Source organism: Neurospora tetrasperma (assembly GCF_000213175.1).
Source record: "Neurospora tetrasperma FGSC 2508 unplaced genomic scaffold NEUTE1scaffold_2, whole genome shotgun sequence".
NCBI classification, from domain to species: domain Eukaryota; kingdom Fungi; phylum Ascomycota; class Sordariomycetes; order Sordariales; family Sordariaceae; genus Neurospora; species Neurospora tetrasperma.
The window spans coordinates 154,684-169,217 of record NW_009799100.1 but is presented as its reverse complement, the minus strand read 5'-3'; the positions used below and the strand labels follow the sequence as shown (position 1 = coordinate 169,217).

At 51.0% G+C, this 14,534-nt stretch overlaps 6 protein-coding genes across 6 annotated transcripts; 3 read left to right on the top strand and 3 right to left on the bottom strand.

Annotated features, from left to right (window-relative positions):
* Nucleotides 1–461: 461 nt before the first annotated feature.
* NEUTE1DRAFT_98837 (uncharacterized protein) lies at nucleotides 462–3,004 on the top strand (the record flags this gene model as incomplete). Its single annotated transcript, XM_009850623.1, has 6 exons — nucleotides 462–492; nucleotides 1,173–1,439; nucleotides 1,579–1,766; nucleotides 1,854–2,259; nucleotides 2,473–2,588; nucleotides 2,705–3,004. The coding sequence occupies 6 exons, from the start codon at nucleotides 462–464 to the stop codon at nucleotides 3,002–3,004; spliced, it is 1,308 nt and encodes a 435-aa protein (XP_009848925.1).
* Nucleotides 3,005–3,566: 562 nt separating this feature from the next.
* On the top strand, nucleotides 3,567–3,853 carry NEUTE1DRAFT_39637 (uncharacterized protein; the record flags this gene model as incomplete). The annotated part of the gene is made up of 2 exons (XM_009850505.1): nucleotides 3,567–3,690; nucleotides 3,759–3,853. The coding sequence occupies 2 exons, from the start codon at nucleotides 3,567–3,569 to the stop codon at nucleotides 3,851–3,853; spliced, it is 219 nt and encodes a 72-aa protein (XP_009848807.1).
* Nucleotides 3,854–7,487: 3,634 nt separating this feature from the next.
* On the top strand, nucleotides 7,488–8,946 carry NEUTE1DRAFT_98836 (uncharacterized protein; the record flags this gene model as incomplete). The annotated part of the gene is made up of 6 exons (XM_009850622.1): nucleotides 7,488–7,632; nucleotides 7,685–7,959; nucleotides 8,053–8,223; nucleotides 8,292–8,411; nucleotides 8,519–8,551; nucleotides 8,611–8,946. 6 exons carry the CDS (start codon nucleotides 7,488–7,490, stop codon nucleotides 8,944–8,946), a joined length of 1,080 nt encoding a protein of 359 aa, XP_009848924.1.
* A 606-nt stretch (nucleotides 8,947–9,552) lies between these two features.
* NEUTE1DRAFT_37916 (uncharacterized protein) lies at nucleotides 9,553–9,990 on the bottom strand (the record flags this gene model as incomplete). Its single annotated transcript, XM_009850421.1, has 1 exon — nucleotides 9,553–9,990. The coding sequence occupies one exon, from the start codon at nucleotides 9,988–9,990 to the stop codon at nucleotides 9,553–9,555; it is 438 nt and encodes a 145-aa protein (XP_009848723.1).
* Nucleotides 9,991–10,841: 851 nt separating this feature from the next.
* Nucleotides 10,842–11,711, bottom strand: NEUTE1DRAFT_39221 (uncharacterized protein; the record flags this gene model as incomplete). The annotated part of the gene is made up of 1 exon (XM_009850480.1): nucleotides 10,842–11,711. The coding sequence occupies one exon, from the start codon at nucleotides 11,709–11,711 to the stop codon at nucleotides 10,842–10,844; it is 870 nt and encodes a 289-aa protein (XP_009848782.1).
* Nucleotides 11,712–12,782: 1,071 nt separating this feature from the next.
* On the bottom strand, nucleotides 12,783–14,285 carry NEUTE1DRAFT_120622 (uncharacterized protein; the record flags this gene model as incomplete). The annotated part of the gene is made up of 1 exon (XM_009850621.1): nucleotides 12,783–14,285. The coding sequence occupies one exon, from the start codon at nucleotides 14,283–14,285 to the stop codon at nucleotides 12,849–12,851; it is 1,437 nt and encodes a 478-aa protein (XP_009848923.1).
* Between the last annotated feature and the right edge of the window lie 249 nt (nucleotides 14,286–14,534).

Here is a 14,534-nt window from a genome sequence, read left to right as displayed (position 1 = left end):
TCAACACGGACAACTTTGAGCCCAAAGCCATCGACATTCTCATCCGGTACATCTACATCGGCATCTGCAACATCCCCTCCTTATTGGCCTCGGATGTACCGTCTGGTTGTGCTGAAGGCTTTGTGTCATCGATGCTTACCGATCCAGTGGAAAAGGCATGACTGGGTGCGTGAGATTGAGTCATTGCACCAAATATGACTGTGAGAAGGGAACGATGCTTTAGGTATTAAAGGGGATGCTACGTCCAATAATGCTGTAGCTGTGTTCTGAAGTTTCTTGTGTCCGCTTTTTGTCTTTTTGATTTCATCACGATGTTCTCATGGCTTTGCCGTTCATCGGCAACTTGAAAAGGAAATTGAAGAGGGATCAAAAAGGAAGAAGTCGAACGCCGCCTTCAGGCGTTCCTTTGCTGCTTTGACTGACGAAATTACCTCCATGTACCTCTACGGAGAAGAGCTTCCATGTCAAGAGGGGAAATCTTGAAGGTCCAGTGTATGTGGGTATGGCGGCCGCAGGATGCAAGTATGTTACGGGGGAGTAATGGAGTAAAGAGAACTAGGAGACGATGCTACAGGCAACTTCTGGATCTGTCTGGTTTGAGAGTTGATGCACGGCGGAGGGGAAAGGCAGAACGGGAACGAAGATCTACTTGTTCCCTCGGAACTCACCCCGATCGTGTTTCTGTTTCGAACTGCTGAAGGGCAGGCGACCGTGGAAAGCTTCGGGGGCTGATTTGGACGGACCAACGGACGATAGCAGTTGCTGCTCAGGTAGGTACCTACCTCTAGGTACCTATATATCTCACGGGCGACACACTATCTGCTTTGCGCACAGCAAGTTTATGTGGGCAGAGGATGGAAACTGGGGGAAGAAAAGTTCCATTGGGAGGATGGAAGCTTCAGGTCGTCGTCCTATCTGATGAGCCGGCAACGAAGCGAGAACGAACGGTGGGCCAGCGACAACGGAGACCCGTTTGGCTATCTCTCACCAGTTATGTCCCTTTTAGGAATAGCTTAGGCTATATATCAGTCCAGATGGTGATTTAGACGGAGGATCAGCAGCTGCCAGTTCAGGCTTAAACGATAGCAGCTGTCAGGTGATGAGCATGGAATTCGAGGGCAGGGACCGAGCCGCCATGGAAAGAGACGAAAAATCGCTGGAAAATAAACAAGGTTTGGGAGGTGGACCGATACTAAAATGGAAGGAGCGCGACTGGAGGTCAGCGACTGAAGGAAGGTACCGTTCGTACACTGTCTGCTGCGTCAAAAGCAGCAAAGGTTTAAGGTGCGACGAGGCTGAGAGTGGATTACATAGAGACCGTCAAATCGCCAGGTCAGTTGCCCGGCGACCCTCAACGAAAGGCATTGATGGGACGAAAAACGGGGCGTCCACGACACTCAGCATTCTGTCCCACGGCAGGCCGCCCACAGTCACCGTCGGTATTTTTCAGGCCGAACTGGAAACTTCTCAGATTTAAACCGCACGTATTATCTATACCCCTCCCTTCTTCTTTTTTGACAACCACATCCTGAAGGCACCCGCCAAACAACACATCAGGACCGTAAATCTCTACATCAGAGGGTAGCAACCTGGGTACGACAAGGAGCGTCCACCAAATCTCCAAAATGGAACTGAATTTGTCTTTCGACTTCCCCACTCCGGGAAGCTCTTCCCAGGAAGACAGCTTCGACGATGAGGTTGATGACGACATGCTGGAATTCATTGATGATGAGTTCGACCAGGCCCCCGAGAACCTCGAGTTGTTTGTCGATGCTAGTGACAATCAGCACGACGACAGCAATTTCCAACCAGTCCATCAGCCTGGCTTCATCCAGCAACTCAGCAACATGCAGCCGGGCTTCAACCAGGGAGTCAACCAGCCTGGTGAGTTTTATCACCCTGGATCCAACCAGCCCAACCTACACCACCCCGCGGCTATCAGTGAAGCCGGCATTCCCGCAGTCGACCACCCTGACTTGCCGGCCGCCAATGGCTACGCCCACGAGGGCAAGACCGTCGAAGATATGATGGATGAAGACAACGATGGAGTTTATCAGGGCTACATCACGTCGCATGAGCACGCGGCCCAGCTGGAGGCCGAGTACCAGTTTATCACAGTTGCAAAGGTCGCTTCAAGCATTAAGCCGGAATCACTCCTCGACATCCCTCGCACCGAAGAGGCACGTGCCAACTGGCGTGAGAGAATCTTCTACGCGATTACCGACTTTGACAACGTGGTCAACAAGGACCGCAAGAAAGGTAAGTCTTTCCGCATCTTGAGTTGGCAAACACATGTTACACTGAGAACGGTTCCTGTCTTTGAGCGTCCATTCTGAAATCGCATGCACCTTTTCACACCGTCCTCACTTCGTCCTTCAGCAACAAGGAAGTGACATGCCCTTCACACTTGCATTTTACTTATCTACAACACAAGAATGTCCTGGACAACACGCTAACCGTACTTCACAATAGTCGTCAAGGACAAAGAGGGCAACCGTGTCGATAAAGGCACGGTAGTGAACACCCACGTCCGCCGCGTCCGCAACTTGTGCGGTTTCGAGAATGAGCTCATGGCCGACAAGATCTTGGTAAGTCCTCCTCCTATTACCTAGCAAGCCTACACTACCTCTACCTACCTCTACTTCCATGAGTCCAGTCCTGAACACAATTCCACATCACTAACACGCTGACCTCTCACCACCAGAACTGGGCCGTCGAAGCACACCAAGGCAGGGTCGGCATCCCGCCGTGGTGCGAAAAGCGCTCCTGGAATTTGGAGCAATTTCCAACTTTCAACGCCCGCATGGAAGCCATCCTCGAGGCGTTGCGTACAAACAAGAGTGTGCCACACTCATATGTCCAGGTCGACCCCACTAGGAGGTTCGTTGCCGCTCCCATGCGGGAGGTCCGTGTCAAGCAGGATAACATGGATGGCAACGAAAAGAAGGGAGGTCTGATCGACGAGGGATGGCAGGCAAGGCAGAAGGAGCCTCAGGGTAACTGAGCTCTTGGCTTTGCACCTGGATAGATTCCTTGAAGTTGGCTTTTTCTTGTAACGGAGGATGGCGACTAGAAGTGCCGGTCACCAAGTTTACCTCTACGGTGCTGAGACCTAAAGGGAGGGAATAAGGGAGCATGGAGCGGAAAATGGATTTTGCATCAAGCACGGCGTTTGCTGGTTTTCTATTTGTTTCTACCATCATAGAGCTGCTCTTCAGCTACGCTTGTCCCAGCATTAAAGAGCTTTTTGTTCTCCATCTCTTTACTTCACAGTAAATAGCATAACATAGGGCCGTGGAACAAGCACATCCCTCAACGCATTATCACTCTTCATGATATATACCTCTAACAATGTGATCATTCTTAGCTTCTCACACTAACAATCAAGATGAATCGCACCAAATCGATTGACAAGAAGGCATAGATCCTCGAGGAAGTTTTGCCTCGTCGAGAAGAGAATGAAACATCAACAAGAGACCGCTGGGGAAGCCCACCAGGGCAACACCGGGGTGGCTCCCTGGGTAGAGAAGTCATCTTGGGGCTTCGAACAGTACCCAAGCTTTGAAATGCGGATGCAGGCCATTCTTGCAGCCCTGAGCAAGAACAAGAGCGTTGCTCACGCATATCTCCAAGTCAGTGCTCCCAATCGCTTTGTGGCTGCCCCGAAGGCCGAGATCAAGGCACCTCTAAGTACGATGATCCATTTCGTTAGATTGAGGGCATTTAGATTCTGACTGGAGTGTTTGTAACAGGGCAAGGCGGAAACCAAACATCAAACGACAACAAAGTCGAGCTCGTGCGCGAGGGCCTGAAGGCAAAGAAGGCTGAAGGAAAGATAGGTAGCCGAGGGTAAGAAAACTAAGGATGAGAAAGCCATGGGAAAGGAGGCTGAGGGTCAGAAGTCCCGGGGTAACTGAGCTCTTGTATTCTTTCTTGGTCGGGGAAGGTATCTTGGCGAGCATATGCCCCTTACGTGTCCTCTGTGCATGTGGCCGCTTGTCCTGGAAGAACTGAGCAAGACGTCTGTGTCCGGGGTCCAAGGATCTTGTTCAGGGCCGCGGCAGCGGCGGCTGAATTTGGAACAGCTCGAATGCGTTTCCTCTTGCGGTTTCACCAAGCAGTAACCGCGTTGTCTCCGTGAAAAAGGAACTAGAAACACAAGCATTAGCGGTCGGTGTGCTGCATGTTGTGCTCTCTTCCCCAGCTGTCACACCTCCTTAATCTCCAGGTAGCGATGGCTATCATGATTCTCAACCTCGTTGTCCGTCAATCGGTCGTTGAGGAGGGTACGCCGCTGGCCGCATTCGGTGTCTCGGTTCAGTCCAACGTCTCGTACGAAATCCGTGGGGCGAGGGATTTGGGGTATGCGTTGCTCTACATTTTCCTGGGTTGATTAAGTTGTTATCGTATCAGCTACATGTTGTCGCTGGCGTTGCATTTTGAGTAGGATTCTCTCAATCCGGCGAAGTTGCGATTTTGTATGTTAATGGCGGCGCCGCGTTGATAGTAGAGTTCGTGGTGTACCCTCGCATCAAAGGTTTTCGATAACAGCGTGTAAACTGTCAACTAGCAAGGACAAGAAGAGAAGAAAGTTAGCCAACGTGACAAGAAGCTCGAGCAGCGTGAGCGAGTCCATGATATCTGAGTAAAGGGAAATGTCTTGGAGAAGATGTGGGCTTGAATGGTAGGTATACAAGCATTGAGAGGATCGAGGGGCGGAAGCCAGATACTTGTAGTTACCTCTCGGCAAAAGACTGAGTCGTGCTCCTCGTGACCAATAACCAACCTGTTGATTGCATTTACACTCATGTCAAGTACGCTTCTACATGATGCAGCCATCTTCTCGTGCGTCTCTGCACTGCCATCGATTTCAAGCTGCCATGCCGCAGAAGCTCATCTCCTTCCCACGGATGATTATTCTGGTCATATCTATTTCCGACCAAGCCAACTTGCTCGTTTTCGCCGTGGGTATGTTCTCTGTGCTATTGCTCGTAGCAACGCATCGTTCTTATGACGCTGACACCCTCTCCTCAAACTCGTCCCCTGTCACTTGTCTGAATGATCGCGTTTCTTCTTATATAGCCGCTGCTGTACTCCTTTGCGCCCCTTGCATGTCCCGTGTTTGCTCGCGCCCTCTATCAATTTTTACAGGCGTTCTCTTTTCCACAATCTTATCTTGTGCTTGGGCCGTCCGCCGTCGTCCATGCTCCCAATGTTCGTTCCACACAAGCGGACCAAACATGGATGAGAGCCATGGAGTGACCAATCACGGCAAGGTTTGAAACCGAGTTGGGAAGGTGGGCACAACACTAGTGCAGCCAAGAGCAGACTCAATGTGGACGTTGTACGAAAGTAGGATGTGGTCGACGGGCTCGACAGCATGGTTGCCAATATCGGGTTCACTCATGGCATGGCATGGGGGTGCCAGGATGCGGAATTCGGGCGACAGTTTCGGACATGAGGAACGACGCGTCGCCGGTGCAGCGAATCGGTGGGCTGTGCTGTGCTGTGCTGTACATGGGATGCGATGTGCGCAATGCGCTCCCATAGACATGCAGAAAAATGGCAGGGTCGAAGTCGGAATCTGATTCCACATAAAGAGTCAGTCATGAGACACCACTGGTGACCAAAAGAATGTGGAAGACACGGTTACAGCGCTCAGCTTTTCCTTCGATCGCTGCTCCAGCCCCCTGTTCCCGAGGGCATGAGCTACGAGGAACGAACAAACTGGGCGGAACGGACCGCTCCAGTCTCCTGGACCCTCATGACATTCGTTCGGGCTGGAGATCAATCGTCGGCAGGCGAGCGGGACTGTCTTGGCGGACCATAGACATCAAGTGTGGTTGGGATATGGTACCCTAGAGGCAGCGCGCTGGGGAGTGGAACGGCATAAGAACGGCGATGACAGAGCAGTCGTCGCCTTGGCGTAAGAAATGGTCAATCATTTGGGAAGAGGAGACCTTCATCGTGGACATTGAAGACGCGGCCTTCCAGTGAGCGAGGAAGTCTGGTTATCGAGTGTTTTCGCACAGAACAGTCAATGGCCAAGGAAGCGGGCGCAAACCTTTCTTCTGAAGATGCAACGAGTCGCGGCTTCGTTGTCTGAATTGTTCTACAACAAAGAGAGAGTTGGTGGAGAGCTTTGACCAATCGACAGGGGATGAGGTGGTAAACAATAATGGGCTTGGCATGGCATTGTGGGCAGGGAGAACAAACCTGAGAAAATGTGGTGCTGGTCGAATCGCTCTTCATTTACTTGTGTTGCTGAGGATTGCCATGGGACGAGATGAGTCGGGAGCTCCGTCTTTCCCGCAATTGTTTCCGCAATTTGAGTGGTCGATGTTCGATACGCAAGTGGCAGCTTCCTACAATTAAGGTTTGAAGTCCCTCGAGGCTCAAAGTGGAAGACAGTAATCTGCTTGGTGGCTTCCAGTTGCTTGGGATACATGTAGCAGATGGCGGGCTGAAATTGACACAAGAGACCAGTGCCTCATGTTGACTGTTATGGATGCCATCAGGTTCCGTCTCTTGTTGTCTTCCGCGAGGAGAATGAAAAGCCCGGGCTTCCCTGGTGCCAGAGGTTTCACCGACGATTGCCGGCTCTTTCCATCTGTCATCACAATACCACACAATTACGGAAGGTGCGCTCCAGGCAGTGTGTCAAATTGGAACAAGGGAAGCAGGAAGGAAGACGGATTGGCAAGTGTTCTCAGAACATCGGGCGTGTCCCAGTAATAATTGCTAGGCTGTCGAACATGTCCATTGGTGGAAGTGTGGATACCTTCAGGTTGAGAGCCGCTGTTCGTCGAGCTCTCTCTAGTTCAGGTTCAAGATCCCAGGTCAGAGATTCTGTTCAGCCTCAAGGTCGCACGATACTCCAAGGTCCTCGCAGTTGCTCTGTCACCTTGAACCCCTCTATTTATAGCGTCTATGTTGAACCGTTTCCCAAATGTTAACTTCGCTTCAACACCATCATCGATCAACATCACAACTCGACCAATTGCTAGGTACATGACCAAACAGCAGCACATCTCCAGCAACTCACCACATCTAATCCAACTACCTACGCGCAGTCATTGTGATTGATCGACAATCGACACACACAACCAAACAGCAACAGCAAGATATCAGTGAGTACCTGACTTTATATGAGGTACCTACTACTCTCATCGCTTGGTTTTTTTTCGTTCTTCCTTGTTTTCTACTTTCGAGACTATTGGGTCCCTAATGAGCCTCACACCCTGTAGTATAACTTGTTCAACGCTAATTTGGCAGTCCTATATATAATACCTGTTCTGTTCTTAGTCTTGACTTCATATCAATGTATTCTCCTCCTCTTCTCAGGCAATGTTCAAGATTCAACCGATACTCATTCTCTCCATCTCGCCTCTATTACGTCCAATCTTACGCTGCTACCTAACCTATGTTGTTGTCATGGAAACTAATGGTCGACCTTAGTCATCAAGCATCCCAGAACACAGAACAAGATGGCCAATAACGTCAATATCGAGGCATTGATTGAGTCCCGCACTGAGGCGGCCATTTCCGCCGTACAAGATCTGCCGCAGCTTCTAGAGGAAGCTGTTGAGAACAACTCTGTGGCTCTCGTAAACATGTGGTGGAAGATCCTCAGTAAGTCTGACTCCCAAGTCGACCTTTTGTCGACAAATCTAACTGTATGTAGTCCACATGTACGACAATCTTGTCACCCCAACTGGTACCCTTCGCTTCCTCCATGAGATCGAGTTCCCCATGGTGCCCAACCAAGACCGTTCCAGATACGCCGACTTCATCAAAGTGGCACATCGCTGGCTGGTCTCCATGCACTGCGCCGGTGTCGGAGAACAAGCCTTTGCCAACCTTGCCCAGTACAAGCCGAGACTCACCACCGAGGTTTTGGAGGTGCTTGCCCCGCATGAGCGCGAGATCGACGAGCGTAGATCCAACAGGAGGACGGCCGTCGACCAGGAGTATCCGGGACACATCAGGTCCGAGGCCGAGTTCTGGCTACGCAAGGGCGCCCTGATGACGACAACAGTCCACGAAACGGAGGATTCGGAGGTAGCAGACATCTTCCACACAGAGGAGGAGAAGATGGAATACGTGCAGGAACTGGTGGAAGCCATGGCAAACATGACGGACATCGCCGATAGGCCAAATCATCACCAGGTGGAGGCGGTCAAGGCCATTTCCGGCTCCGTTCTTGAGGGGATTGCCTGGGAAGTTCTATGTAGGTTCACCCATCGCCTGTGTCACAGAGCCGTCGAACTAATCACCTCATCACCCTACAGGTCTACGCGCGAGATGCCCAGCAGGGGCGCACTAGGGTCCTACCCTGGAACACCAACTTCACATGGCGAAGCTACCCCACGTTTGACGACCGTTGGGCAGATATTGTTGACTGCCTTGAGGTAGGCCTACTCCGTATCTCCCCCAAAAGGAAACATTCTAACATGATACCAACTTGTAGGAATGCAAATCAGCCGTGGCCAACTTGATGCAGGCGACCTACATCTAGAGGTATACCTGTGATCCACACAGGGAGCACACTGTAAGTCAATATTTACTTCCCGCAATCCATCCGTATCTAACTCTTTTCTCCAAACCCAGCGCAAGGTCGGTCAAAAGCGCAACAACGACACCAAGGCTACGAAGATGGCGGCACACGCCCGAGATGCTCAACAGCTGCAGGCAATTCAGGGCGCTGCCGCTGCTCCAGGCCCGACCCTTCCAGCCGTGGCTAACCCGGCCCAGGCCATGTTGTCGAACGTGGCTCCCGCTTTTGCACCCCAGGTGGCTCCCGTTACCAGCCCCTTTGAGACTTCTAATTACGGTCACGTCCCCGCGGCTCCGCCCAATAGCCCCAACGTGGAGCTCATGGCGCCGGCTCCCGATGTTTTTATATTTGACAGTGATGAAATTCTCTACGATGAGATCGGTTTCTAGGGACTTGAAGGATATCACAAGTTTCTAGGTAGTCAAGGACTAGGAGCGTGAAGGACATGTGGTTTGAGTACCTCTGCTAGGCTTGACTTTAGATCGTATTCTTTGTACAAAGGTGGAAAGGACTTAATTATCACACTAGTTCAAGGGAGCAGGCGATGAATGACAAGGTGTGATCTCTGGATTGGAATTCAAGGCAATAATTGACGGTCAAATATCCACCGCCGAAGTATGCGACTTGAGCACTGCTCATAAATGTATCCGTCTATTGTCGTATCAGCTTTAGTCCCTCTGCTGCCCTGTCATACCTTATTATTTGATTCACAGCCATAATAAACATCAGCTACGACGCTACTGATGCTTCAGATTGCGACTCAATCAGTCTTCGATTTATGATCTTGCGTCCTGGCCCTCCCAGCCGATTGCAACCCACTTTCTCTTCTATTCCATCATTACCTCTACTGCCTCTATAGAAGAAGGAACGGATTAGATATGTCATGACTGGTGCAGATCTCAAAGCAATCTGAGGAAGGAGCAAACTTACAGGTAAGACTAGCAAGAACTTCCTTCCCAAAGGACTGACACAATTTTTCTTCATCGGGAGCGGTCCTATGCATCAGGGGCACCTGCACTGGAATCTCCTCCTGAAGTACCACTTCTCCGACCTCCGCTCTCGCATGTAGAGGTATCTCCATCCAAACCAAGAGCCACCCTAAGCGGGTGTGTGGGAGGCCCTCCGGGGGCCTCCTGCTCCGGTCCCTGTTGTCTTCCACTTCCACAACCACCTGTAAGTCCATGTCTAGCAAGACCAGGCAACCAAGGCCTCTTGCCCTCCTTCACACCCATTTGCTGCAAAAGGACATCGAGCTGCCTCGCCTGTGTCTCCAAGATGGCCACACTTCTCTCCGTGGTCGCGACCGTCGATTTGAGTGCGGTCAGAGTGTCGTTGGCTGTACGCAAGTTCATGGATATGATATCCAGCACCTCCACTTGCTCCTTTTGGACGGTACGAGTGGAACTGAGGATCATGGTTATGGTCCAGCCCATCATGGTGATGGTGCCGAAGATCCAGATGACGCGTGCGATTAGGTAGGGTAGTTCATCTTGAACCAGGGTGGTGAGGAAGGCGGTGATTTGGGGGTAGGTCATGTTGTGGAAGGTCAGAAATGGGAGTGATGTGTTGGGGATGATGTGGGTGAGTTGAGCAGAGCAAGGGAAGAGGAGAGGAGAGGAGAGTGATTGGGCGTGGCGCTATATGTAGTTGTAAATGAGAAAGGATGAAGTAGGACTCCGGGGGTAGGGAAAGTTTGGTGAACCCTCTGGAAGAAAATATTAGAGGCGACTATTGTTTGAGGAAATGTAGTTCGTTGTATAGGAGTCTATGTACAATTAGCTCAATTCTTTGTGTGCGAATGCATTCCTTCATCATATCCAGTCATGCCTGTTTGAATCCGCTCATGATTGATTCAGGCATTGCGTTTATTGACTTCAGTTACTTCATCAGTGAGGCGAATGATACGAATAAAGACCAAAAGGAGAAAGAGTGACCTGCTCTATGAATGACAAAGCTCTGATCTAGGAGGTGGTAATGGACCAACGCATCTGCCTTTGTTGATACCGTAAGACGAAAATATTCATCAAGAAGAAGGATCAATGCAGTTAAATGGCACGTGCAAACGAGGGAAGTTTGACTAGATGGGAATTGCAATGATCTCAGCTCGGGAGGGTAGGATTACGAATCACGAATTTCTCATCTGAATGTCATTCATTGTGGAGGGCGACATCGAGAGTGCATGTAAGGATAAAACATACTTCTATAATCCAATTCAACGTCACACAATGAAACACATTGCCTGGTCACGTCTTCATCAATTTCACTTTTTGCCAACTGTCAATTTTCAAGAAGTTTTCCATTTTGTTGTCGTGTGATAAAGAGGTAGTCCTGCCAAACCTTCCTCAGCACCTTCCAACCAAACCATCTTCTCGTGGTCCCCCCAATCCGCCACGCTCTGGTTTTCAACCACCGACTCCGACACTCTGATCCAGCCACTAGGCAGGCTTTTCACTAACTCGTCGCTTTCCAAGCCCGCACCACCACTGCGCTGTTCCCCATCCGGCTCCGTTCGCTTCTGAGACTCGCCATAAAAGGGTATCAGGTTCTCCCGACTCCCAAATACCGACCAGTCAATTTCCCCCTCCTCTTCATCCCAAGGAGGGTACCTGGAGTCCCGCTGTTGCACATGGGGTGGGCAGTCAGCCCTATGGCGCTCCCACGGTGAATGGAGACACGGCCGGTCCTTGACGTCGAAGTGCTGGAGAAGGCGATCCATTTGCTGCCCCTGACGGTCATGATGCTCCTTTGTATTAAGGTTGGCGTCAAGTTGTCCGTCCTCCATTCTCTTGGTCACCTCCAGGTGCTCCCTGGTCAGCTCCACCTGCTCCTTGGTCAACTCCAAGAGTTCCCTGGTCAACTCCACCTGTTCTTCCTGGTGAGATTGCGGCCATTTCCCTTTCTTGTAGCATCGGACAAGAAAGAGAATGACACCGATGACGCCGCCCAGGCCGAGCCAGATGTTCGCTATTGCTGCGAAGAAGGTGAGGATAGAGGTCAGCAAGGAGTTGCTGAAGGGCCCGGATGAGGAGGTGGTTGGCTGGACTTGATTGTTGACGGTCGGATTGAGGTTGACCGGGGAGGAGGGGTTGGTGGCTGCTCTTGCTTGGTTGAGAGCGTCGATGATGGCAGTGGTGATATTGGTGATTGGTGCCATTGTTCTTGATTGGCGGTGAATGAAGATAAATCCTTTGGAGGTAGTGTTCAAGATGATCGGTTGTGACAACAGGGTTGATCAGTTGAGGTTGGTAGTTGGTAATGGGAAAAAGATTTTTGCGGATGAGCAATGGGAGTAGAGAGAGGATATTTATAAGGCCCAATGAAGCGGATATTCGTTGTGGTGAAGGGTCATCTCCACGTGAAGGGACATCTTCGAGCGTGGTGAAGGCATCGCCAAGCGTTGGGAATAGAACCTGAAGAAACACGTGTGCGGTGAATACCCGACGAAAAGCTCGACGTGAACCTTAAGAATACCATGCTGCGTGAATGGTTGCAGAAAGGTTCAGATTGGCTTTATATGGAAGAAGTGGCCTGCATGGAAACCTTGTGATGATCTCAGTATGAGATGCTAGAGGTAAGGTTGTAGTACGACTGGAAGGTTTCGGAGAGCCTCAAACCAGGCGAGACACTGCGCATTTTAGAGACCATCAAGTTCGAAGATGTCAAGTCTTTTATGAGTATGGAGCCAGGAAAGTAATCAGATTCATACCTAGAGAGAATGGCGTTTTATATCTAGTCTGAATGGAGATGTTCAAGTTCAAATGTGTGTCATAGCTATAGTGTGATGATGTTTTGCTTGGTGTTTGGGGTTTGACGTTTGTTAGTGTACCGCCAGCTTGTAGTGCATTATAGCGCGCAACATCTAACAGCAACGTTTGAGTGGAAAACGCCAAGCATTCAGGGGAAGCTTGCCGGTGATGTTATTTGTGTAATCAAGCCCATCCAAGCCATTTGACATTCGAGCGCCTGACTAAAGGTAAAATAGTGCAGATACTGTTTCTCTGAACGAATGGCGCGGAAATCATCCAAGAAGGTGGGATTTAGATTAACTACTAGTACCTGAATACGGAAGTTAAAGCCGAATTGGGTTGCTACGTTGATATGCTGGGTGACCCGGGACGCTAAGCTATAGCGTGCCTACAGCGTATTACAGGAGGCCATATCTAACAGCACAAAAGCAAGAAGCAGGCCAACAACAGGAAGGAAACAACCCTCATCAATCCAAGTGATCCTTACATCTCAGACGCGGTAATCTCCCTCCTCACTGTCTATATCTGACAAGCTTGATAAACTGTCACCCCCCCAGAGTTTCCCTCGCTTCCCTCTCAATCGGCTCCAACGCCCGTTCAAGCACATCGAATTCCAGCCTGCCTCTCGACCAATCCACCATCTGGTGCAAATCCAAATCGTACCAAACTTGATGGAACAACTTCTTGACGAGCCTTCCAAACTTCTTTCCATCCTTAGCCACGTTTTCGTCCTTCCACTGAAACAAATCTACCGCCTTCCTTGTCCAGGAAACCACGTCCTGCGTCCTAGCATACCTAAAGTCGTTGTACTCGTAGAGTGCCCGCTCTAGCATTATGTCCGCGCCCAGTTCAGATTCAGAGCCGTTCGAAGCCTGAATTTCAGCCACCTTTTCTAACAGCTCCGCCAGAATCAGCGCATCTTCGATCCCCAGTCCACCTCCCGCTCCCAGATGCGGGCCTGTGGCGTGCGCGGCGTCGCCGGCTACGGCTACTCGGCCGAAATAGTATTTCGGAAGGGGAAAGTCCAAGGTGTCAAAGATGCCCCACTTGACAATCGGTCCGTCCCCTTCTTCATTCTCTTCCGGGAACAGTTCAGCGAGCTTTTGCACGGTGGGATGCCATCCGTTGAAGGCCTGGCGGATGTCATCTTTGTTGCCGGGAAGTACGTGTCTCTGCTCATCCGGCCACTCATTGGGGTCACTGATGACGGCGAGCATGTTGAGGACCGAGTTGTTACCGATGGGGTAGGTGATGATGTGCGCGCCGGGGCCGTTGTACATGAATCTTGTCAAAGCACGATGTTGACCCACAGCCTCGATGGCGCGGGACATGGGGATGAGGGCGCGGTAGCAGTACTTGTGGGTGTAACTCTCTTTCGCTACATGTCGGATAGAGGAACGGTCGAGATGGGACTGGACATGTTGGCGCAAGCGGGAGCGGATGCCGTCGCACCCAATGACGAGGTCGACGCTGGCGTGGGTACCATCAGTGAATTTGAGCAGTATCTTTCCACTGGCCTCGTTGGGGTTGTATCCTTGGTCTCCGGGTTCTTGGACCATCTCTATCGTCTTGTTGAACTGAATGTTTTGCGGCGGGACGAGTCTCCCCCACTCCTCGAGAATCTCGGATCTCTTGCAGCCCAGGAATCCATCCTTGGGCACGGGAAGGGAGTACAACAGCTCGTCGGTACGGCCATTGATCCACTGAAATTTGTCTTCGCCGTTCGGGTTCGCGGTGCGCTTGTAAGCGTGGAAGATATCGGGATTGAGCAGCTTCATGGCTTCTTCGGCGTTGGGAGAGAAGCCGATTCCAGCGCCGATCTCGCGGAAGCCCGGGGAACGCTCGTATACTGTGTAGAAGATGCCACGGCGTTCGAGCCCGAGAGCGAGGGTGATGCCGGTGATGCCGCCGCCTATGATTGCTACGTGGAAGGGAGTGGGCGAGGGCCCGGACGGGAAGCGACTTTGGGGGATGGAGGGCATTTCGGCTTTGAGTCGTCTGTTGGTAGTACAAATTGACTTGAAGGACAGTGTCGAGGTATGTTGAATGAGGTCTCCAAGCGTTTTGGTGTTTGAAGAGTCCCGACAGAAGTTGAGGTTGAGAGTTTCTAGGAGTCGACATGGAACGAGGTGTGAAGTGCTCGAGTTGCGAGGGAGCGAGGGGCCTACATTGGTTTTATGCAAAGCTCAGCCCAATCTGGTGTAAGAACGCATGGTTTAGACATAAGTTAT